The sequence below is a fragment of the Nematolebias whitei genome, chromosome 3 (genome assembly GCF_014905685.2).
Source record: "Nematolebias whitei isolate Nwh7 chromosome 3, NemWhi1, whole genome shotgun sequence".
Lineage (NCBI taxonomy): Eukaryota > Metazoa > Chordata > Actinopteri > Cyprinodontiformes > Rivulidae > Nematolebias > Nematolebias whitei.
Genome location: NC_056500.1, coordinates 11,774,340 through 11,800,624, shown reverse-complemented (window position 1 = coordinate 11,800,624; position 26,285 = coordinate 11,774,340). Strand labels below are relative to the sequence as shown.

Genomic DNA, 26,285 nt, shown 5'->3' with positions numbered 1-26,285 from the left:
GAAGCTGTTAAAACGAGGTGGATACTGTGGATATACAGTATACTGTATGCAGCTGAGTTAATGAGATGTAATGACAGAAATGCAACAAGTTCAGCTCAGATGCGTTATTATCACCAACCTTCTAAAATGTCTGCATCTCTTTTCATTCTTCAGTGAGAATCACGGCTGCCAAACAAAACCCAGCTAGATCATGCGAACACTATGATCCCAACAATGTGAGTATTAATGATATTCCTGGAAACCAATCCTCTGATACCGAGGTGTCAAACTACGTTCACTAAATGGTGGGCCACATAAAACTCATGGATTTTTTTCAGCATTTGCGCAAAAGCTGAAAAAAATTCTAATATTTGCACTGAAACCTGATGAATATAAACTTATTAAACATCCAACAATCACAATATCTTGTACAGCAGTCCTTCTTTGCACCGTTTGTGAATATTGTGGAGAGAAGCACACATTGAGAAAAGTTGATTTATAAAAATTAAAGTAAACTATTTAAGCATTGATCCTCAGGCAGTTCAAATAAAACAGCAATGACTGAAAATATGATCATGTTTGCGTCTGAAAGCAGCTCCTAATGTGACTTACTGGCCTGCAACTGGTGTTGCAGCAGCACAAAGTTTATGAATCGCTGCAATAACTGAGGAATCTGTGCAGCTCTCCTAGAGTAAAGGGTGTGGGTTATTTGATTGATTACAGGGACACACAGCTGCCTTAACCGCTCTCAGTTTGCTTATTAAAGCCTGGACATCCAACTCGTTGTTGTTTGTCATAAAGTACGGATGTTGGGTGACCCGTTGTGCCTGCTCCCATTTCCAGTCCAATCAAGTCAGTTCTTGGATTTTCAGAGCATATCTGCACCAATCAAATAAAAGAAAAACTTTAAACTGGTGCTTTTATTTTAGAGTAACTTGTAATTGTACTCCCCTTGATTAATATTTCAATATCTAGCTCTGTTTAATTTAATTTTCTCTGTTTTGACGTCTCGCTGTGTTTTCTGCTCGTCTTTGTCTTCTCAGGGTTTGGCTGGTCATCTTGTCAGTTCTGATGCATGTTTTCCTGACATCGCCTGGTGAGTTTCAACCCATCGGCTTCATCTTAGTGGTTCCCAACTCTGGTCCTTGAGGAACACCATCCTGCATGTTTTAGTTGTTTCCCTGCTCCAGCACACCTGATTCAGTGATGTAATTACTTCCTCGTGTTCTGCTGAAACCTGTCAATTACCCATTAATTAAAATCAGGTGTGTCGGAGCAGAGAAACAACTAAAACATGCAGGATGGTGTTCCTCAAGGACCAGGGTTGGAACCCCCTGTAATGTAGGATACTTTATTTTGCTTTTTGATAGATGTAGCTTTTTTTGAACATTAGGTGCTGCTCCCATGTGGGGTACAGGAGTCCGAACTAACAAATTCTTATTACAGCTGATTTATCAGGGGGAAAAAAGGAAATTACATTATTTAACAGTCCCAGCATGACTTTTCATTGCTTTAATCTGACATACCGTATTTTTTGGATTGTAAGGCACAATATCAATGAAAGGGTCTGTTTTCATATAAAAAGGCACGTTAAGCAAAACAAAACAGTCAGATGTCAAATTTTATTCTGCTCATTCACAATAACTACATGATATCAGTTCGAGGTCAGTAAGCACAACCAGAATTAACACATAAGGCACACCTGATTATAAGGCTCACTGTCGATTTTTGAGAAAATTAAAGGATTTTAAGTGCACCTTATAGTCTGAAAAATACCGTGTTCAATAATGCCATAACCTGAAATGTTTGTGTTCATTCATCTATTGGCCTTAAGATAAAATGAGCTTTTCTATGTTAATATTTTATTTCTAAAACTGATTTTAAATGTTTTTTGCAACTATATAGAAACAAGACACTCATGGGTAAACTCTGGATTAGAATGGTGGAGGTGATGCTGTTGCAACATGAACTGGTGGCAAAATGTTTTCCTTGTTAAATTAAAGATAAGACAATGTGCATGTTTACTGCAACACTGTCATCTTGATGTGACTGTGTTTATAAACTTCTTTTATTTGATTTTAATTGCTTTTTTGTCGAATTGTTGCCTGTACTTTATACGTTATCTGCCTGAAACAGGTCTCTCTTGTAAATGAGTCCTCGTGACTCAATGAGACTAACATGCATGAATAAAGGTTGAATGAATGAAAACACAAAGCAGTTCATTTCTGCTTTAAGCACAAACAAATTTAACATTTTTAACCAATATTCTAGCTCATGTTAATGAAAAAAAAAAAAAGATTAGGATGTTTGCATTAGACATCTGCCAGATATTCTATAGGTTCATGTTCTGCCTTTTTATCTGCTCAAATTTTTATTTTTCTAATTATTATTTATTATTCTGATGACAGCCAGATGTCAATGACAGCACATTCCATCCATCCATCCATCCATCCATCCATCCATCCATCCATCCATCCATCCATCCTCTTTACCTGCTTCTTCCTTGCCGGGTCGCGGGGGTCACTGGTGCCCATGTCCAGCTGTCACTGTGCGAGAGGTGGGGGACACCCTGGACACGTCTCCAGTCCATCACAGGGACATAGAGACAAACAACCATTCAGTCTCTCACTCACACCTAGGGACAATTTAGAGTTACCAATCAGCCTAACATGCATGTTTTTGGTCTTTGGGAGGAAACCGGAGTACCCGGAGAAAACCCACTCATGTACAGAGAGAACATTCAAATTCCACCTGGAAAGGTCCCTGGCCAGGATTTGAACCGGTGACCTTTTTACTAAAAGGCAACAGCTCTACCAACTGAGTCACTGTGCTGGCTGACATCATTCATTAAAATGAATGAATAAATAAATAAAAAAGTTATCTTGGTAACTGGTGAGTAACCAGTTTCTCTCTCTTTGTGCAGGTGCTTGGTGTTTGGAGCCGGAGCCTGGAGCCTCTCTTTATCCAAGAATCCTGGACCTCCCATGGCAGGATGAGCTGTGCTGTGACTCACCTCCTGCCTCTGTCAGTGAGGAGGGAGGCAACTCAATCACACCAGAGACAAAGCGCTCCAAATTAAACCTCCTACACCCTTCTCACTGCAACTTCAGGAACGTAACGATTGAATCTCAGCCTCGAAGGCCTTCTGGCGGTAAGAGTTTATGTTTTAGAAGTATCTGTCGGTGTACTAACAAACCTGTTGAGTCTTGTTGCCATTCAGGTTAATGAAGAGCTGCTCAAAGAGTTGATGGATGAGAAATGATTAATTTAAAATATGTCTTAAATTCACAGGATAAAAATCTGGTTCTGACAACAGGATTCGCAGTGCCTGATTAAATAAATGTACAATTGTGTAAAAACCTTGTACACCACAGTTCCTTGGGTAGATTATATGGGCTGAGTGTGGGGGGAGTGGTGGCGCAGAGGTTAGAGAAGATGGGCCTGTGATCAGAAGGTCACCAGTTTAACTCCCTGGATCATCAACATCAAAATGTGGGAGGGAAAGGTGAAACACTCACACCTGTCTCCACCCTCATTTCTCTCACTCTGGGCCCTTGAGCAAGGACCTTAACTCCCACCATCTGCTCCCCATGGCACCCTGGATAGCAGCTCTGCTCCACACAGAGGGCTGTGGTAGCTCGGTGGTCTGTGGTTGTGTCAGGAAGGAAATCCGGCGTAGAAACAATTCCCAAGTCTTCGTGTCAGTTAGTTCACTGTGGCGACCCCTGAAGAAGGGAGCAGCCAAAAGAAGAAAAAAAAAAGTGGATTGAGTGTCAAAGAAGCTAAAAAGATAAATTAACATTGAAAAGTGTTTTAAAAAAACTTTTTAATTTATGCATTAAACAGTTAAGTTTTACAGCTTTTGGCTGCAAGCATTGTTTAGTTTCAGAAAACAAGTTTTACTTGACTTGCAGACCTTGACCACCCGCATTTTGAAACACGTGCACAATTTGTTTTGTGTCACAACAAGTTCGAACCATTGGCCTGGGTTGTCATCAGGCTGTTTCTGTGAGCAGCAAGTTGGTCATCTGGCCTAAAACATTTGATTGTTGTACATGATGATTGATTGTTGCTCTGTTTGCTCATGCTAAAAGCCTACTTCTGAGATTCCAACAGGAGGTTGGCTTGAAACACAGCAGTGGAGGATAGATATGGTTGGCAGACCGCCAACGATTGATGAAGTCCTCTGGATGGGGGACGAAACATTTCTCACTTAAAGAAACTGGTCCAGATGACACAATTTAACCTTTGTATGTTGTTATCTACCTGGATGATTGAGCTTACAAACCTTTTTAGAACCATTTTTTAAAAAACAAACTTCATTTCAGAGTTATTTTTTGGATATATTTGCATAAGATGAAGGTTTTTGCTTCAGTTTGAAGACACCTCAGGTGCTAATTTAATGAATTTAAATTAACTCACGTTGGTTTTGAACACTACAAATAAACTTAAATAAAGTTAACTCAAGTTTGAACAAAGTTCCTCCAACAGTTGAGCTGGTGGGCCCTTCATAGTTAAGTTAAAAGAGTTAATCTGACTGTGTTTTCTTCTTTAATTGTTTGCAAACAGTAGAAAGTACGAGGGTGACTGAGTTCACATGGCAGCCCAGCTGAATCATCATTATGAAACTGCTCGTATTGTCCTTGAGGTGATGAAGGTGGCAGTTGGACGATACTGGGAGATGTGGGGGCGTGAGGAGGATTTCTGTCTTTACGTTCTCGTGTGAGACGCTGCGATGCACAAGAGCTCTGAGCTTCATGTGCAACAATTAAAGAGGGAGGTTAAAGGTCTGCACGATGTTTCCACTCAGCAACATCAGGAGATATTCAAATGAGAGTTTTGCATATTGCTCATGTCCACTCCGCTCACAGAGGAATTTATAGAAACCAAACTAAAAGAAAAAGCTTTGTTTTCTCTGATAAATGTTCACATTTTCATTGAAGCAGCTTTTTTTTTTTTTTTTTTTTGTTAAGTTCTTATAATATTAAGCGTGGGATGGTTTCTGAGAAACCTCCAGCAGGAGGTCACAATGTACTAACACGCAAATGCATTTTCTCACCAGGCATCTGTTTGGACGTACTGTGCAGAATTAGTGAAAACTGGGAAAATGTAACTTGTGATCTGAAGTCTGGAGAACTGGATGCTGGTCACATGGCTCTCAGCTTCCAGTGGCTGTAAGTAAAAACTCGAGCTCTGCTGTTGAATGAACGAGTGCCCGAGTGTTTCCGCCTGCTCACTGGGGGGTTAACACCTGTTTACTTTGATCAGCGGGGGAGAAGATGTGGGCTGCAACATTCACTTTGTTTGAATGATAAAAACAGTTCAGCACAGACCTAACACACAATTAACAGGGTTTAACATAAAACTGCTTATTTTGTTCTCAGATACTGTGAGCATAAAAATAAACAGAATAAAAAATTGAATCATTTATTTTTTTGAATTTTATTTTACATTCAGCAAAAATAAATGTCCACTAGATTTAAAATGTTCAATTAATATAATTTTTTCTGTATTTTTAAACATTTGTATCACAATTTAGACCCAAATTAATACTGTAGTTGGATTTTAACACACATTTTATTTCTCAGATTCAGAAAAACACACATTTTTCATCCATTTCCAGGTCTCCAGACAACGACACAGAGAGGAACAACTCCACATCTGACCGTCTGGTTGTTTGTGATGAAGAACATTCTCTCTCATGTTCATTTCCTTTGGACTCTGCAAGAAGCTTTATCATCATGGTGACCGCCAACATCTCCAGCGCTGCAGCTCCACCAGTTCTGCTCAGAATTCCTGCCAGACCAGGTGAGAACAACCAGAAAAGCACAGAACATTGTTTATAATTAATATCTTTGAATAAATTGATTCACAACTGGTGAAAACACTGAAAGCTTTTGGTCATAGCAGGCAGATGTGGAGGAGGAAAGATAAACTCTTGATACACAAAAGATTTTCACGATTTATTTCAGTGTATAATTTAGTTCAGCCTCAACGACTAAGAAGCAGCTTTAACTCACATTTACTGAGAAATATGTTGTACCTCTGTGGTAAGTTTTATAAATTACTTTGTGATTGGAATATAAATATTTATGAAGAGGCAGCAAAAAGAAGCAGATCTTCATTGTTTAACTTTGTTGGTTCTCAGATTAGTAAAAAAAAAACAAAGATTTAAAATTAAGACTCTTTGGTGCTCGCCTTCCAATAAAACCAAAGGCCAACATACGTTGGTTGAGCAACTTCACTGACTTCCTTAAGATTCTGAATTGTAAGAAAGAGAACAGATGAGAAGCTGGAAAATGTTTTAAATTCATATTTTATGTTCTTTATGGTCAGAGATCAAAAACTGAGTTACCAGCATTCATCGTTTTTTCTCTCTCCAAAGGTTAAGGACCCTAAAGATTACATTAAGCTCTGCATGCTGATGATGCAGAAGTCCTCAGTGTTTAGACGAGTAATTCTTTTCATTGGAACGTTCACCCTTAAAGTGATGAATGTGGACAGATAAGGTTAGAGGACCGAGTTCAGCTGTGACTGGCAGACGTGAGAGGAATACAAACATGGAGCCACAGCACTGTGTGTGTGCGTGTGTGTGTGTGTGTGTGTGTGTGTGTGTGTGTGTGTGTGTGTGTGTGTGTGTGTGTGTGTGTGTGTGTGTGTGTGTGCGTGCGTGCGCGGGGGGATTGTCAGTGAAGCTGTGAGATCTCCACAGTGATACACAAGGACTTTACGTGCTCTTTGTTCAGACAGTTCGCTCTGGTTAATGGGAGAGAAAAACAAAATGAAAGTCATATTTTACTGTTTCAGTCTTGTTGATATTTGATGCTTTACGATATCATTTTTTTTTTTAGATTGGATGTTTTGATTGACGCATCCACACACTATATTTTTTTATTTTGTTTATGTACAATCACATTCAGTCACACATGGTTGTTGTGGATTCAAATCTAGGTATTATATTAACATAACTATATTTTCCTTCTGATTCACTACATTTCTTACAAAATTTATTTCCATTCAGGATCTTACACACACAACAATAATTGTCAGTCCATCCATCCATCCATCCATCCATCCATCCATCCATCCATCCATCCATCCATCCATCCATCCACTATCTTTACCCACTTCTTCCTTTTGGGGTCACAGGGGTCACTGGTGCCCATATCCAGCTATCACTGTGCGAGAGGCGTTTGACACCCTGGACATGTCTCCAGTCCATCACAGGGACACATAGAGACAAATGAGACAAACAATCATTCACACTCTCACTCACACCTAGGGACAATTTAGAGTTACCAATCAGTCTAATGTGCATGTTTTTGGTCTGTGGGAGGAAACTGGAGTACCCGGAGAAAACCCACACATGCACGGAGAGAACATGCAAACTCCACCCAGAAAGGCCCCCAGACCAGGATTTCAACCGAGGCAACCTCTCCGTACTGAAAGGCAGCAGCTCTACCAACTGCACCACCGTGCTGCCCACAATTATTGTCATCTTATAAGATGAAACATTTAGGTGTTAAAACCATTTTGCAGTAAATCAAAATACTGAAGAAAAGGTTCAAACTGTGCTTGTGAAAGCATAAATAATTTTAAACCAGGACCTAAAATATATAATAGATTGATTCTTGCTGCATTTATCATCTACTGAAAGAGAATACTAAAAACCACAAGAGCAGGTTTATTATTGTTCAACATCAAAAGCTAGTTTATGTTTAAAGCTTTATTTTCATGTTTTTGCAAATACTCTGTTAGCAGTAATGTTCAGTATTGAAAAATGTAGTTTTACTTATTATTGAAGATATTTCACCTAAATAATAGTTATAAATAATCATAATAATGTTGCCCTATATGCTATGTCATTAGTAATGTAGTGTTATACTCCGTTGAAACAATGCAAAACCACATTTACTTTTATTAATTAAAACTACTGTATGACATGCAAGAAGCGTAAACATCAAGTCATCTTATGTTTAAAACTTACAAGAAAACATGCAAACACTAAAGCTAATTTTGTTATATTTTGTTATTGTTTTTCCACTTCACCGGTTATGGAAAAGCATAATCTTTCCTCCCATTGTGCCTCTGAGCAAGATGCGTAATGTTGCCATGGAAACAGGTGGTTAGCTGTGAACAATGCTTGAGGCAGATTTTTCCATCTTTACTTTTTGCGTCATAAAATATCCAGTTGAAATGACTATTAGTGCCATTTAGTGCCATTTACCACAGAGATGAACATTTACTACGTGTGCACATGCAAATTTTACCCAGTTAATGATTCTATAGTACGAGAAGCAAAATCAGCATCCAAGTGCCAACATTGAGTCTGATGGTAAAATGTCTTGTGTGATCATTGTCAACAGATGAATGACTGTAAACACATCTAAAAACTTTTGAAATTCAAAAAAATTAAATTGATATGACTGCACGTGTCCTGTTTTTAAAGAGGTTGATCTGAAGTCAGTAGTTAGAATGAGGTAAAGTTTACTGCTGACATGAGGAAACAAGATTATTAGTCCTATTCTTTAAGTGTATGAGTCCTGGCTGGTTATAAATAGCCAATAGTCAAATTAATAAATCACTTTGAAAATCAATCAAGCTGAAAAAACAATCAGAGCATTTTGATTCTTTTATGATGTTATCAACATCATAAACTTTCTTTTTCAACAGTAAAACCAAATCCACCATTCAGCCTGTCACACATTCAGACCATTGATGCAGAACTGATCCTCAGCTGGGAAGACCCTTTAGACTTTGGCGCTGATCCACTGAGATATGAAGTCCGATATTCCTCCAACACCACTCACTCGGACTGGCTGGTGAGTCCTCACCTGTTAGAAATCAAGTGGTGCTTGTACATGTTAGCGTTAATTTTTGTCCTCCGTCTCCAGGTGGAGTCTGTGGTTGAAGAAACCAGATTTTCTCTGGTTCTGAAACCCAACATTGACTACACCATCCAGGCCCGTTGTGCCAGCCTGGATGAGCCTCCATTGTGGAGCGGGTGGAGCGAGCCTTACCACATCTTCTTGGACAGTAAGAACAACTTTATTTCTTTTATGGTAACCAGTACCTTCTTAGTACAAACCTTAGCTCATCTTTAAAGCCAATACCTTGACAAAAACCTGTGGAGAGCAACTTATGATCATGTGATGATTGGTACCTGATATTTATAAAAGAGGAACTGAATCACAGAGCTGCTGCCTCTCAGTGAGTAGGTCCCTGGTTCAAACCCCGGTCCAGGGGCCTTCTGGGTGGAGTTTGCATGTTCTCTCCGTGCATGCGTGGGTTTTCTCTGGGTACTCCGGTTTCCTCCCACAGTCCAAAAACATGCATGTTAGGCTGATTGGTAACTCTAAATTGTCCCTAGGTGTGAGTGAGAGAGTGAATGGTTGTTTGTCTCGTTTGTCTCTATGTGGCCCTGTGATGGACTTGCGACCCGTCCAGTGTGTACCCCGCCCCTCGCACAGTGATTGCTGGACATGGGCACCAGCAACCCCCGTGACCCAAAATGGAATAAACGGGTAAAGATAATGGATGGATGGATGGAACTGAATCACAGCTGACCTTGCATGCCAGGAACATGCCCTATAATTAAGTTAAAGTGGTAGGGGAGACCAGAGACAACTGTAGCAATTCTCCTGATACCTCGTGGCCTAAGCTTGATTTAGGGCTCTGGTTTTTGGACCGACAGCCTGAGCACGCCGTTAGCAGAAAGTAGACTCTTAATGTTTCAAGTCCAGCTGCCGCCTGCTGCAGAACCATCCACTGGGACACAGTAACCATCCAAATAAACAACGTTCACTTGCTTTTCTGAAGCTTTTTGCCAATCCCTGCCACGATTGACACCCAGCTTTAAAAGCATTCTTCTTCTAATCAAGGTGCCTACTGTCTTCAATAATATAGATTTAAAGAAATAACTTGTGATCTGTTAGTGCTCAGAGTATTGGAAGTGACTTTTAGCTACGATCACTCCAAATTTGAGCTCACTATCTATAAATTCACTGAATTATAGACAGTTTTGGATTTCCTAAAGCCAAGTTTGTTTGGTGGCCACATTAATTTGGATTGATTTTGAAAGATCAGTTGCAGATGTTTATCCAACACTGTGCATAAATTGTTACTTTCCAAGAGCTTCACTATAATACACCTGGTAGTTCATGAAACGTTTTGCTAACAGACAGACTGTAAGGAATTGGTGACATATTTAGAATCCTTCATAAAAGTTTTTTTTTTTTTTTTTTTGCCAGTTTAGACAGATTGAAATAAAAATGCATTGGTTACATGCAGATACGTTGTTCATTTTCATTATTATTCATTATTTATAGCTATTGTTTTTGGTGTATTATATTTTGTTATGCTCTTTAAGCAAAAGTCCTGTTGAGATTTAAATTTTATCTTACATGGGTTCTCTGGTGAGACAGCATCAACAAAAACAGCACTGTACATGCAGTAAAGTTATCTTGGATTTTGACATGGTAACCCAGTTTTCTCACACCTAGATGCAACCACACACCAAAATGGAAGCCAGTACCTCACTTATTTTTCAAGATATCCAGCTCACAATATGAACAAACATATTTATGATGCACAACTACGAAAATCTAACAAAAACAGCTAAACTTAATGCTAACTCTTCTCCGGACCTTTGTTAACCAACAACAAATGAACTGAGTTACACCAGAGAGGAGACACTGAAACGTCACAAAAACAATCAGATGAAGGGGTGATCATTTCATTGTAATCTTTACATTATGAATACATATAAATAAGAAAACCTGTACTTAGTTGTAGTTTCTTATTTGTACAACTAGAAAGTCTTATCAAGTGGTCCAGAGATGTTCCTTCAAGAACCATCTGGATCACTTTGGCATCCAGAGTGTCATATCTGAGCAGAGCGTCTACTAGTTTCTTGTGCTCTTTACTGTAAGTGTTCAGGTTATTTTTAGGTCACGTGTATGACTCCTGCAGGAAGAATGTAAAAATAAAAAATAAATAAAAGTTGATCCAAAACAGGAAGTTGGAAAATATCCGCCTGCTGTGGAGCACATGCAACTGACAAACACATGCAGGAAAGCATAGTTAAAGTAGGCGATATGTGTTAGACTATGCTTCTCTTCAGGTCTGTACGTTGCTTCTTCCAACAATAGACACAAAAAACAAAAAGTCTCTAAATGTAACTTGACGCCAGATCCATGTTGAACAGTAACTAAAATGACTGCATCACACAAATGAGAAAGGAAGTGGATTCAACCCGTGGAAATATTGAGCACGTAAACAGATTGCCAAAGCTTTGAGCATGAAAAAACAGAAACCGTTAGGGGTGCAAGAAGAATCTTATTATGCAAAAGAGGAGACCATTTGAAGGTGGTACTCCAAATAAAGCAAAGAGTTGCTTTTACAAAGCTATGCTTACAAGTTCTGCATCAGTCTGCTGTTCAAACATAAACTGCTTTTTACTGTTATGGAGCCAGACAGGGAATAACCCTCCATATCTAAGTATATTCAACTTTTAGTCAACAACAAAACCCACACAAATACTGTGGAGACAAAATACACAACTAAACCCATACAATACACAACTTTTTTTATTAACAAGGTTGCAAGCATTAGCACCCTCATTAGCCCTCCTTCCTATGACTCCCTCCATCTCTGTCACATTGCTGTTTTTAATCAGTTTGAGTTTATCACTCTGCCTTCTTTAAAAGAGATCACTCGTTGCATGAAGCCTTCACGGTCTCCAAATGATCCAATTCCACCTCATATTTTTAGTTTTGTCCCACCGAGTCTTCTATATGTCTAAGATTATAAATGGCAGCTTGGCAAATAGACTTGTGAGTTTTAAGCATGCAGTGGTGACACCACTGATTAAAAAGCCTGGCCAAGACTCCACTGTAATTGCACATTTTTGTCCAATCTCAAATATCCTCTTCCTGTCTGGAGAAAATGTTTTATGGCCAGCTGATTTATACTTACAGTAAAATAGAAAAACTTGATGAGCTGTCCCTGTCTGGTTTTAAAACTCGCCACAGTGAGGTGGCATTGTTGAGGTTTTTTTAAAACTATTATTTCTTTAAGCCATAAAGTCATTTCTTCATTCAACCTTTATTTATACAGGCTAGTCTCATTGAACCAGGAGGACTCATTTACAAGATGGACCTGTTCCAGACAGAACATATAAAGTACAGACAACAATAACAGTAAACAATTACAATAAACTATAGTAAAAATGCAGTTAAAACAAGAGTAGTGCATAAAACAATAAATCAGGGTGCCGTAAAACAGGGTGAAATACTAACAACAAGAACATATCTGCCTTGATTTTTCCATTGACATGATCAAATGTTTCAAACCCCTTGAAGAAATCAAGGTGGATAACTTCAGTTCCTGTTGTAAGGTGTTCCAGGTTGCAGGGGCTGAGAAGGAAAAGGCCTTTTTGCCAAGTTCAGTCTGAGAGCACATGTTGTAACTGCACTGATGGCAACACTGTGACCTAACAGCTGCCTTTGACACAGTGGACCATGAGACTACCTGGAGAATTTGAGCATTCAGGGTTGCTCACTTAGGTTGGTAGATCAATCGATGTTGGTTGTCCCAAAGTTAAAGAGAAGGTTAAAGAGGAGACCGAGCGTTTTCAGTCACTGCCCCTAATCTGTGGAATGAGCTGACTTTGCACATCAGACAGGCCGACTCACTTCCTGTTTTTAAATATTCTCTTAAAATACTTTTTTCCTCTTTGACTTTTAACTCGGGAAGCACGGTGGTACAGTTGGTAGAGCTGCCGCCTCTCAGCGAGAAGGCCGCCATGGTTCAAATCCTGGCCGGGGGCCTTTCTGGGTGGAGTTTGCATGTTCTCTCTGTGCATGCGTGGGTTTTCTCCGGGTACTCCCATTTCCTCCCACAGACAAAAAATGTTAGGCTGATTGGTAACTCTAAATTGTCTCTAGGTGTGAGTGAGAGAGTGAATGGTTGTTTGTCTCTGTGTCCCTGTGATGGACTTGCGACCTGTTCAGGGTGTCCCCTGCCTCTCACACATTGATGGCAGGATATGGGCACCAGTGACCCCCGTGACCAGAAAAGGAAGAAGCGGGTAAAAGATAATGGATGGATGGACTTTTTACTCAGAGACGTTTATTGTTTTATTCTTGTTTTCATGAATTTTCAAGATTCAAGGTTCAAGATGACTTTATTGTCAGTTGTATCACCTGTGGTACTGGAGGTGGCATGAAATTGTGTACTCAAGGTCCCAGTTACACTCAAAAATAGCAAAAATATAAGGAGGCCTTCTGCTCCAGGTGGTGAGGTGAGTCTGGTGCTGGGTGGTCTATGTGGGTCTTCAAAGCAGGCATAAAATCTGTTAAGAGCATCGGGCAGTGAGGGGTCCCGAGGGCATTATGCACCTCTGCAATTGTAGTCTGTTATGCTCTTAATGCCCCTCAACATGCTCCGTGTTGCCAGATCTAGCGATAGAAACAAGCAATCAGCTCTATGAAAACAAGCCCCAAAAAAGCCCAACTGGCAACCCACCACACTGTGTAAAACAGAGGCCATTTTAAACTGTACAAATACATTTATTATGGCATTACACATAAACAGCAAATTTATGCTAAACACTTTGAATAACATACTTTTATGACAAAAATCATATTTTTTCTACATATTTTTTGTACTATTGGTGCTTAGTGTATTCTTAGTCTTGTGTATTCTTAGTTCATGACTCGGATCTTTATAGTGTTTTTCTTTACAGTTTGTATTTTTGTTGGATGGAACTGGGACCCTGTGTACATAGCTTCGTTCCACCTCATGTACCGCATGTGATGAGAATGACAATAAAAAAATCCTTGTATCCTTAATTGATTTTATTATTTTTATGTTTGCTAGAACTTTTATGCATTTAGAATTTTAGTGGTTTACTTTTTTCTTTTATCAGTGTACAGCACTTTGACCAACAGTGTGGTTTTTTATAAAGTGCTTTATAAATAAAATTGTTGTGTACTGTACGACTGTACTTGAATGACATCGTCAATGTGCTGCTCAGTTCCACATCATGTATGAAACAAAACAAAAGTTTTCAAAATCCTTGAAGTTTCTCTTTTGTGAAACAGTCTGGATGAGCCTGTCAATTGATGAGAATGAGTCTGATGTTTATTCTGCAAATGTCCTTTACTGAAGGAGACATTTGTGCAGCTTCAGAACATGTCCTCTCTTCTGAAGTGCACGATGGAAGAGAATGATGTGCACAATGTAAGAGACATGCTTATTATCAAAACCATTTTTTTTTTATCACTGTTGATTTTTTTCCCCCCCGTGCGCAGCTGTGAGCTACATCCCTGAGAAAGTGGTAGCCCGATCGGGGGAGACTGTCACGTTGTACTGTGTATTCAACGACCGCAGCATCAACGCCAGCACAGCCACGTGGATCCTCAACTACACACATCTGCTTGATCGCAGCCAGTACCACCCAGTCAACGAATGGGTAAAAGAAAAAAAGAAAAACATTTATTTTAAATTTTAAAGAAAAGAAAGGATACAAATATTTACCCTTCTATTAACCCAGGTCAGCCAGGTCACAGTCCGTGCTTCAGCCACGGGCATATATGACCTGCTGAGGTGCACACAGAACTGGAGCCATTCTTACAGCCAGATATTTGTAGAAGGTGAGATTTGTTGCGCCGCCTAATGCAAACCCTATAAAGACAAGTAAAACATAATTCATTTTCAGTTTAAGGGACTTGACCAGCACATTCCAACTACACCAGAACTAAGTGAAGGAAAGTTTCTTTTCACTCGTAAACGTCTGCACTTTTCTCTGTGTTTCAGGAGGGTTCATTGATATAACCTGTGTTACCAACGGTGACATTGATGCTATGGACTGCAGATGGAAGAAAGATGAGTGGACTAAACTCCAATTCAAATACAAGTAAAGCAGATGTTTTTCTTCATTATATTATAGTTATGTTTCTGTTGTGAAGTGTGTTTATATGTGATATTGAGAAAATCCTGAGCAAACAATTAGGACTCAGTGTGCCAAAAGCATGGACTCAACAGAATACACTGTTCCAGACACATCCTGGAAATACGTTTGCGCAACTCTGTGCTTCTCTGTAAACTCTATCTTGGTGTCATCAGCTTGTTTGGCATCCCTGAAAGAATAAATATCCTCACTTAAATCATCCAGAGACAAACTAATAAATGCTCCACGTACTGATAGAATGACACTTTTAGGGTTAAATAACAATAACTGTGCTGTTTCTTCTGATATATTTGAGCTGCCTTTTGTTTTTTCCTCCTCCGTTTTGCTTGTTTAAATCTATTTTGCTCGAACAACCTGCTGTAGGGACGTCTCGCATGATCACACCTCGATGGTAAAAAGTAGAAACGGAAAGCTCATGTTATGAATGTCATATTGTGGACATAGCAGGAGCATAAAAGAGTTAATAAGACTGTAAGAGTTGTTTCCACATTGACGTTTTGTGATTTTATTGAACTTAATTTTCACACCTGTAACGTTTTAGTTCAATATCTTGAAGCACTTTGGTGCTGGTAGTTTGGTAAAACTGCCCACAGACAAAGACTAATGGAAAACACCTGCTTAAGCAACAACGACGTCCTTTGTTGTAGTCCCCCACCTCCATCCCCCCCACACACATGATGTCTTTGCAGGAGCAAGATTTTGCAACGACACACAAACACACAGTACAAACAAAAAAATCTTTGTCATGGCAGATGGCGACCATTGTTAAAAACTAAAACAAGAAAGGGAGACAGAGCTGGTTTACACTAAAATAAACTCATTTAATTCCACTTTGTTAAACTGAGAGAACAACATTGATTAAGCCAAAATTACCTGACTTCATTGTTTTTATTTTGTTTTCGCTCAGGTGGGCAGATCTGCAGTGTGACGTGATGGAGGAAAAAGAGCGAGTGGGTGAGAACGTGGGCACGATGGGACCCCCCTGCATGCAGGTGACCTCCAAACAGAAAGTTTGCACCATCCACCCTCTGAGGATGAACTGCTACAAACTGTGGCTTGAAGTCCCATCCCATCTGGGTCCAGTCAGGTCCAAACCCATCTACCTGTCACCTATAGATCATGGTGAGCAAGACATGTGAATTATTATGTTTTTAACTAACTTACCTCATTCAGGCAGACTTTTAACTAACTTCACTTGAAAGTCAAGGATACTTAAAGTGAAAAATTACATTGTATGCACTTTTAAAATATGATAATATTTTTAAAGAACATAACTTGTTTATTAGCATTAAATTTTAGGAAGATTTGGTATATAACGAAAAAAAAAAAAAGGCAGCAAATCTGATCAATTACCAAACTAAAAAAAAAGCAACTTTAAGATCAAGGATTTCATTTGTTGTTTCAAATGTTACAACAGAACTCACTGAAATAAAGCCGTATTACTTTCAACAGTGTGAACAAGAACTATAATCTACAGAAGAAAGACTAATTCTGGTGTTATTGCTATAAAATGAATCATACGCTGTAGGTCGCTTTTGATTTTCCAATTCCCAAAACAATGGACGGTAGCTATAGATGAGATCTAAAAAAAGTTACATCTGATTTAAATCAGATGTAACTTTTTTAGATTTTTCTACCTGGATTATTGAGCATCAGGATATAGATGAGATGATTGAACATGATCATAAAAATGTGAAGCTTATTATAAAATGTTTAAATGATCAAAGATATACAGTGAATAAAAGTACATGATATAGTCAAACATTTAAATTAATTAAAAACATTGATTTTTAATTTTTACACAACTGAAAAGAACACTTCTTCATGAGTTTTATTCTGGATGTTCTACAGCAACTGCAAAATTTCTCCACACATGGTAAAGATTTCCAGAATTTTTATGACGCACTGAGTTTCTGTGTTTGTCCTCGCCCAACCTGCAGTAAAACCTCACACCCCCACCAAAGTGTGGGCGGTGAGCCGGAGCAGCGGGGTCCTGATGGTCACATGGGAGCCTCCGTCTCTGCCGATCGAGGGTCTCCAGTGTCAGTTTCGGTACCACTCGCTCAGTGTGATAGAGAAGTGGAAGGTGAGCGCGTCACACAGTTTACCCATCACAAGTCTCCACCGATCAGCTGTTTGTATTGATGCTTCTTCAAAGCAAGTGCTACCAAATTCCCTCCTAAATATAAATTTTAATAGAAATGATACTGATTGTTGCTGCTTTATTTAAAAAAATACATTATTCTGGGAGTAATATTTCCAGAATGCTCAGTTTCTGATTGAGCCTGAACGAGCAAAATTAAAATAATTTTAATGTGTCATTTTTTCTAAATAATAACACAATGACTTTTTTTTCCAGCTCATTAGTTTTTATCAAATTAACGACACCCAGTTTCAGTCCAGTTTGTTAAGTTTTCCTGGAATTTGAGGGCGTATCTAACTGTTCTTTTGCCAATTTTCACACAAAAATCCTGAAAATTGTAAAACAAAAATTATTTCCTCTTGCACTGAACTTTTGTGAACAAAAGTGTTTAGACAAACAGGAGCGCAAAATTACAATTTTGCTTCTGCCAAGGTCAGAGCTAAGGCAAAAATCAAATTAACTTTCATGAAACTTGGTGGATGGATGTTCAAAGGGCCAAGAACTTGATTTAATACATCTTTCACAAAGAACTAGCATTAACAAACACTGAAAAGGCTGTAACTCTGTGAAATTACCGATACTGACTTAATTGATGTGGTACTAGCTGAAAATATTAACTATTTGGACATCAACTATTATTATTACCATATACTTTAAGTGCATTTTCTAGGATTTTACATGGATATTTTCAAGGTTTGACCAAAATGGCTACAACGTTATCATGTCTCAGTGTAAGATGATCTTATTTTTAAACAGTGGCATGAAATACGGTGGAGGATGTTCCTTCAAGGAATGCAAGGCCTTTATTTTTTTTATCTTGATCTGTATCACAACAGTCATTCCTTTAAAATAATGAATTTGATGTTGAGCTGTTTCGATATGCTTTCTGCAGGCCCAGAGTCCGGTGCGGGTTCCCTGGGCGGAGGTAAAAGTACCAAACACGTGCCAGGTTTACGTGGTTCAAGTGCGCTGCATGCACATCAACGGGGCCGGCTACTGGAGTGAATGGAGTGACTCTGTCAACTCCACAACTCAAAACAGCCGAGGTACACCCATTTTCTCCCCATATAAACTTTCAAAACCTTCTGCTTTTTGAAGATACACATTATTTTCATCACGTTCTCCACTGCAGCTCCTGATCGTGGACCTGATTTCTGGAGATTTCGTGCAGATGATCCCCACAGAAACACGTCTAACATCACTCTGTTATTTGAGGTAAAAAAGGAAAATATTTAAGTTTAAAAATAAAAATTATTTGATCTTGTTTTTGGGCACAAATTGTTGATGAGCACAAACATCTTCCACCATTGAGCACCTCCTGGCATCACCCATGACATTCTGATACTGTGAGCTATAACTAATAACACTTTGTCTTTGATTTTGTTTTCCAGCATTTCTCAGAATCTGGGAACTCCTACTGTGTGGATGGATTTATTGTTCAGCACCAGATCTGGAATGGCTCTGTGGTGAGGAAGACGATCGATCTGGTGTCCTCCTACAGCTTCGAGTGGAACCAGGAGCTCCAGACGGTTTCTGTGGAAGCCTACAACAGCCTGGGGAGCTCCAGCAGCAACACGAACATGACACTGGAGAAACAACCCAAACGTAAGCAAGGAGGAATCCAACAGGAAGCTGGAGCAGGCTCCGAGGAAATGAATCTACTTAGCACACAATAGTTAGAGGCTCTGACCTCAGAGCTGGGATCTGGACCTGTTCCTGAGGAAAATATTTAGTCATCATTACACTGGAACTGCAGACATTCAAATAATAAACAAATGAGTTAATGCTCTGAGTATACTCTCAAATAATATATTAGGCTGCTTCTTTGTGTTTTTAAAGGAGTGTTTTAAAGGCATGAATATCAAAAGCCTTCAATGTTTAATCGTTTTGTAGAATTAATTAATAATTTATTAAAAACTAAAATTCTGAGAGAGTTCTAAAATGGGCTGTGGAATTCATGGTTTGTAAACACAACGTCCAAAATTAATTTATAATCATCCATCCATCCATCCATTATCTTTTACCCGCTTCTTCCATTTCGGGTCACGGGGGTCGCCGGTGCCCATGTCCAGCTATCACTGTGCGAGGGGCGGGGTACACCCTGGACGGGTCGCAAGTCCATCACAGGGACACATAGAGACAAACGAGACAAACAACCATTCACTCTCTCACTCACACCTAGGGACAATTTAGAGTTACCAATCAGCCTAACATGCATGTTTTTGGTCTGTGGGAGGAAACTGGAGTACCCAGAGAAAACCCACACATGCACGGAGAGAACATGCAAATTCCACCCAGAAAGGCCCCTGACTGGGATTTGAACCGGGAACCTGCTCGCTGAGAGGCAGCAGCTCTACCAGTTGCGCCACCGTGCTGGACTAATATACTTTTCCCCCCATATTTATAATCCAATTTTTGGCTGAGATCTGATTATTTCATTCATTCTGACATGAAAAACATTGAACATTAACATTTTCAGCTGTTAGAGGGACCTCGAGCCTTACGGCAAGCCAAGTGTAGGTAAAAGTGGCTATTAATGAGACACTTGTCTTGCCATACCAAGCCACCTTCATCTTGCTCTGGAACGCCTGGAGCAGACGTTAAATCAGCTGCATTTCACTGCGCCGCCAAGATGAAATGTAGCTGATTTGACCATCAAAGTGCATTTATTAAGTAAAAGTTCAACTGAGACACACCTTTGCTATAAAGTCGAGCAAACAAATAATTGTTTTTAGGTGGTTATCTTGTTAAATTTCAAAGAAATGCACGGCGAGTCCTCCATCTGTGCGCTCCCGCAATCACAAATCGATTTATGAAATGCAGCTGATTTGACCGTTAAAGTGCATTTATTAAGAAAAGGTTCAATTGAGAAACACCTTTGCAATAATTTCGAGAAAACAAATAATTGTTTTTAAGTGTTAATCTTCTTAAATTCTCTGTTAAAGTCCTTCCGCGCACGCTCTGGCGGCCGCCATTTTGGCAGCCAATCAATTTTTGACACAATACCGGCCCTCGTTTCCGGGTGGCCAGCGGTGACGCATAACATACATGATGCATCAGCAGTGATGCATAATAGATGCAACTTATACGGTGAAGCGACTTATTTAAATAAAGTTTGAATGAATTTATGTTTTTTTCCACTTTATTAGACTTTTTTGGACTGATACGACTTATATGGCGGTATGACTTTTACGGTGGAAAATACAGTAAAATGGATCTGAAATTCTCTGCAGCTCATAAGTAAGTTGGTCTTGCAGCTTTTACTGCAGGCGTTAAGGTCCTGTAAAGATGTTTGATCTAAAATCAGAAACACTGTTATTGTTTGGTGGAGAAACTCAGTCATTCAGTAAAACCAGTTAAAGCTTCCAATAAAGAATCAATGACAGTGATTACAGGCAGAAGCCCAACATGGTAGTTAGTGTTCGGTGCTTCATTGCAAACTTCTGAGAAATACAAATGAACCAAACATGTTCAGGAAGCTGATAATTTAAACCTTTGTAAGGATATTGTTTCTCTCTTGTTTGTTTTCATGAAACATTTTGGGCACATCAGTTCAAGGCTGATAGTTTCAGGTTTTATCAACCACAAGAGTTGTTTTTATCGTATCATCAATTAGTACCCGACCAGTTTACATCCACCTGCCTTATAACACATGATGGAAACATGCATTATGGAACACAAACATCCCATTTAAGCATCAGCACTAGCCTCAGCAGACCTCATAAAAAGCCCTGATTGAGGCACAGGTGCCATTAGCATTAATGGTGAGAGTCTAAGTGCACCGAATACTAACAACGAGGCTAAATTAACGTGCCCTGTATGTGAGGTATGTTTATGTGTACTTTTCAAATTACTCATGATTCAGACAGTACACATAAACAGAGATGAACATGGCTTTCTTAGAAAAATTACAATATCTGCTCATTTTCAGAGAACATGGCCAATAGGACTTTATTCCTATGAAACTATGTTTTTTTATACAAAGTATATATATAAAAGATAACCTTACAGAACATTTTGCTGCCGGAGATGCCATAATTTCATTATTATGTCACTGAAATTATTGAATATGCGTTTGTAGTTACCAGATCATGAGCTCTAACCTAACTTTTTGCAAACTGTGTGATGCGTTTCTGTTCTTGCTGCAGGTCGCTGTCTGCGTTCCTTCCATGTTTCGGTTGTGAACAGCACCTGTGTGTCTCTGTCCTGGAGCCTGTTGGACGTCAGCTCTGTCCCCGTCTCTGTGGTGGTTCAATGGTCCCCAACAAGCCAGCAGGACTCTGAAGACTTTGGCCTCAGACAACAAATGTGGGCCAGACTGCCTTACGCTGAGCACAGACTCTTGAGAGGTAAAACATATTCTGCTCATTATTTTTCCTTAATTTAATTTAAATTTCTAACATTCTTAGCCAAACTGACCCATTGTCATTCTGATGTGTTGTTAAAGGTGATTTTTTTAGCTCGGAGGAGTACGGTTTCTACTTGTACCCCGTGTTTGCAGATGGAGAAGGAGAGCCGATGTTCACTTTAGGTATATTTTGTCTGTCACTGCCGATGACAATAATAAGTGTGAGCATAATCAGTGTAATTCAACATCTGATGTGTATTTTCCTTTGAAAACAGCAACAAGAGGAGAACATGCTGCCTACATGTTGGTGATGTTCATCAGCTTCCTCTGCATCGTTGTGTTTATCACGCTGGTTCTCTCACAAAACCAGTAAGTATTATTTTCATATTTTTTTTATTTTATTCCTAAATTTGACATTTTGTTTTGTACTAATTGTAGAGCATAGTGTGAATAGAGTTAGTTTCTCATGCAGCTGTCTGTATGAAATGATTAATGACGGTAATCTCTGATGTGCCATTTCTATTCATGAAAAATTAGAAATGTGACATTTAACGGGTCGCAGGGGTGTAATTACACTTAATGCTCATTGATTGGAGGTGAGGAGGTCAGGCAAGAGAATGAAACTGAAAAGAACTGTTGCAATGATATGCATTTATGTATTTGTTTCATTTCCAGAATGAAAAGGTTTATATGGAAGGATGTTCCCAATCCCAACAAATGTTCGTGGGCCAAAGGACGCAACTTCAAAATGGTAAATAAAACAAAAAATTATAAAAAAATAAAGAAAAGAAAATCACTGCTTATTGATTTGGAGTAAAAACCTGCAGAGCCCCCTCATGGTTAGAAAAGGAGAAATTATTTTACTTTATTAGAATCAGAAGATAAAATCTCAGTATTTCAGTCCTACATCATAGGTTTAAAAACAGGTTTGGCTCTTCCAAGAAAAAACTACAAGCATAAACAAATCAGGAAAAGGTCATGTTTTAATTATTTTATTATCTAATATTATATCCTCTTTATCTCAGTTATATAAGATAATTAGGACGACATGGTGACACACAGAGAAAGTTCTGCTTTGGTGAGTCAGGGCCACCACCAGAAGATCAATGGGCCCGGAACTCAATTGAAAAATGACAATACCAGCATGGAGAAAAGGAGGAATAAAGATAAATAAAATATAAATCTATAAAATAAAAAATGATCCATAAAGCAGCATATTTGTTTTGAGCTAATCTGATAAATGATTAATTTTAAATTTCCGAAAATTAATTCAGTTAAAGGCTGTTGAAGGGAAACGTCATATCTTGGTCCACAACAGCATGAGTTGTGTGAAACCAAAAGAGAAACCTCTCATGGTTTCCTGGTGTCCCTATGGTTGACTAGAAAAGCCTAAGAATGGAAATAATGGCCAAGCAGCGAGCTGACCCGACTGGCTCTGATTGATCAATCTGCCACCAGCTCCTCTGAAAAGCTCACTAATTAACACCATCTCATTTGTTTAGCTGTCAGCAGAATACAAACCAACACAAAATCTTGTTATAGAGATTTGCTTGGACTTAACGTCAGTGACAATGAAACTCCCCCCCTGAATCCACAACTTGTTTACTTCTTTGACCCATGAAAAAATAAAATAAAACATAAAAGCTGACACTTTCAAAGACAAAGATGCATATTTGAATAATTTAATAAACATTAGTGATGGATCTTGCAGCTTTTTTCTTTTTCGTAACCGGTTCATTTGGTGCAGTTCACTTTTTCTGACTTTTGGGACTTTTATTGTGACAATCCAGCTCTGAGCCATTGGACCCATCACTGGAACTCATTCATCTATTGTTGCAATTGTTTTTAATCTTAATGCTAAAATATTTTAATCAGTCTAATCCAGATTTTAACCCAGCACGACTCTAAATGGCACATTTTGGGATAAGTCGCACGGTGACAGAGGACCTAAAATGGCAGGAAAGGTGGAGAAGTCGGATTTATTCTTAAATAAATTCAAATGAGGGCGAGCAGAAACTACAAAAAAACAACAACAAAAAAAAAAAAACATTCAGGCAGTACAAACTGAATAACACAATGAAGATCAGATAAGGGAGAAGGTATGAATGAGCACAATTTATTCTGGGGGAGTTGATTATTAAGTGAGAGCAGCTGAGAGATTGCAGATTAACCTCAGGTGTGAGTGGCAAAGCAGCAAAGGGAAATTAAGGGAAACATAATTGGATGATAAAACCCAGTCTTAAAAGCAACAAACCAAGAAATCTAATCAAGAAAAAATAAACATAGCAGGCCCAAAATATAATTGTACAGAAAAATGATTACATACAATGAAAACACAGAAAACTAAGTGTTTAACAGAAGAAAAAAAAAAAAAATTAACACAAACGCCACAAAACTCTTTTTTAAATGTGTTGAACTGTTTTATTTACACAACATACTTTTGCACAAAACTTTGTTTTATTAGAAGTTTTTGTAATAAAGCTACAAAACTTCTGCTTTTCAAATTAAAAACAAAAAGATTAATTTTCTAAATTCAGTTTCAGTTCAGTTTATTTATAAAGCGCCAAGTCACAACAGAAGTCGTCTCAGGCACTGAACAGAAACATCCATATATAAACTAATAAGCAGACAGAAACATTTTTATATAAAAATAATAATTTAACACTATTTATCTGAGGAGCAGACTGCTTTGAATTTAACTCCATAGAAGAACTCTTATCTAGAGCAAGCTTGAAGGCGACAGTGGAAAGGACAAACTTTCATGAGGAAGAAACTTTTAGCAGAACCAGGCTCAGGACAGGCGTCCATCTGCTTCGACCGGCTGGGTTTGAGAGGAACAGATACACAATGGCAGGTCAAGAATCACATGTTAAGACAGAAATAGTATCAAATGAGGACTATTCAATTTTAACTATTCATTTAAGTAAATGAGGTCAATGTGTCCTCTAGTAGTCAAAGCTTAAGGCAGCATAACAAGCCAACCATAACTATAGGATTTATCAAAAAGGAAAGTCTTAAGCCCAGTCTTAAAACTGGACAACATGTCAGCCTCACAGACAGAAACTGGAAGTTGGTTCTACAAGAGAGGAGCCTCATAACTGAACGTTCTTCCTCCCATTCTGCTTTTGGAAACTCTAGGAACCGTGAGTAAGCCTGCAGTCAGAGAGCGAAGTGCTCTGTTAGGAACATATGGAACAATAAGATCTCAAATATAAGCTGAAGCTAGGTTGTTGAGAGGTAGCATGTTCTACCCCCCACACTTACTGTTGCTCTGATCGTTCCAGAGCATCACCCGTCATATTCAGATCAGGTTAAATCTGGAGTTTCTTATCTGACATGGATTTGTTTTGTCTCCAGGTGGACACCTTCGAGCAGCTGTTCCACTCTCCAGAGGGTCTCCTAGCCCTGCCGCTGCCCTCTGAAGATATATCTAAAGTTATCATTATAGACAAAGTTCTGACAAAGGCCTTAATCCAAACCTCGAGGCCCCTGACTCCTAACCCTGCAGCCTCAGACACCTCCTTTCTGCCATGGTTCGATCCCAACGTTGAACAGACTGAAGCAAGTGAGACGCTCCTCAGTGGATCTGGATCCCTGGCGATTACTCTGAATGCTTCAACTACGTCAACCCAAAGCTTAGATGAATTACAACCAATTGATCCCATCGTGGCTCACATTCCAGCCGACACTCACAGCTCTGCACAGTCTTCAGTCACATATTCCAAAGTGCTGCTCTCTGATGCGAAGCAGGAGCACCAGCCCGACGATCTCCACTTCAGGGTCGGCAGCAGGAGCAGCCTGAGCGACGAGGGAAACTTCTCTGCCAACAACTCGGACATTTCTGAATCTGTTGCCGGGGCTCTATGGGAGCTGGACAGCTGTCCCGGTGCCGAGGTGGATGATCCAAGACGTTCCTGCTCCTACAACTCCGTGGAGGAGGTTTCTGAAACATCAGAGCAAGAGGACGAAGGGGCAGCGCAGCAGGAGAAGCACTTGTGTTATCTAGAAATGAAATACTCAACGGAGGATGAGGGGAGTGAGGAGGAAGACGAGGAGAGAGAGGAGGAGACAAAAGCGGAGCTTCTTAAAAACGTTCTGAACAGAGAGGACTATCCTCTGCTCAGTCCAGAAGATCTGAGTCAAAGCAGCCAGCTGCTGTCGGCGTCGACTTGTGGTTTCTCTTCACTGTACCTGCCTCAGTACAGAACGGCTGCGTGCACGAGACTTTTCCAAACACAAGAGAGCCAGCCCTAACTCTGGTTTAAATGTGCTTCATTACCATTGTGCTGTGGACAAAGTCGTGCTTTTGCAGATCATTTGTTCTCATAAGACATTGAGATTTCTGGAGCTGAAAATGAAAAAATCAAAATAATAAGTTAAAAATAACTCAACTGTGAATGTAAGAGGAAAACTACCAGCGCTGCTATTGTGTTCTGCAAGAAAAGATGTCAAGAGGACACCCTTCATGGATGGTTTTCTCTCCTTTTTAGTCAGCTTTCAATTCCAGATTCCACTGTGACCCAGCAGCTGTTTAATATTTGTGATTGATGCTAAAAGAAAAAGAAATAAAAAAGTCAAGAGATCAGCAGACAAGTTGAAAAAGTTGGAGTTTGGGTTTTTAGTAAAGGAACAAAAAGGACTGATATCTGCTGGTTTCAGACATCCTGCATATAGTCAGTCATTGTGTACATTTTTAAACTGAATCATTTGCTTTAACGTTGATGAACATCTTTCTGTTGTAAAAATAAAACGGGTGCTGAAAGAAAAGGAAGACGACACGAGAAAAGTCACAGTCTGCAGATTTTGGGTTCCTCTGCTGGACACTGAAGTCGAGAAAAACC

The 26,285-nt window shown here is 39.2% G+C and overlaps 1 protein-coding gene across 1 annotated transcript; it reads left to right on the top strand.

The window, feature by feature from the left end:
- The first annotated feature begins 201 nt into the window (after positions 1-201).
- Positions 202-25,924, top strand: lepr (leptin receptor). Its single transcript, XM_037697928.1, has 20 exons — positions 202-215; positions 1,023-1,075; positions 2,903-3,130; positions 5,042-5,153; positions 5,603-5,787; positions 8,653-8,801; positions 8,874-9,015; positions 14,295-14,455; positions 14,537-14,636; positions 14,800-14,899; positions 15,861-16,075; positions 16,894-17,039; positions 17,989-18,142; positions 18,229-18,311; positions 18,488-18,701; positions 21,245-21,445; positions 21,544-21,627; positions 21,720-21,813; positions 22,120-22,195; positions 24,802-25,924. Exons 1-20 carry the CDS (start codon positions 202-204, stop codon positions 25,696-25,698), a joined length of 3,408 nt encoding a protein of 1,135 aa, XP_037553856.1. The 3' UTR covers positions 25,699-25,924.
- Positions 25,925-26,285: the final 361 nt, after the last annotated feature.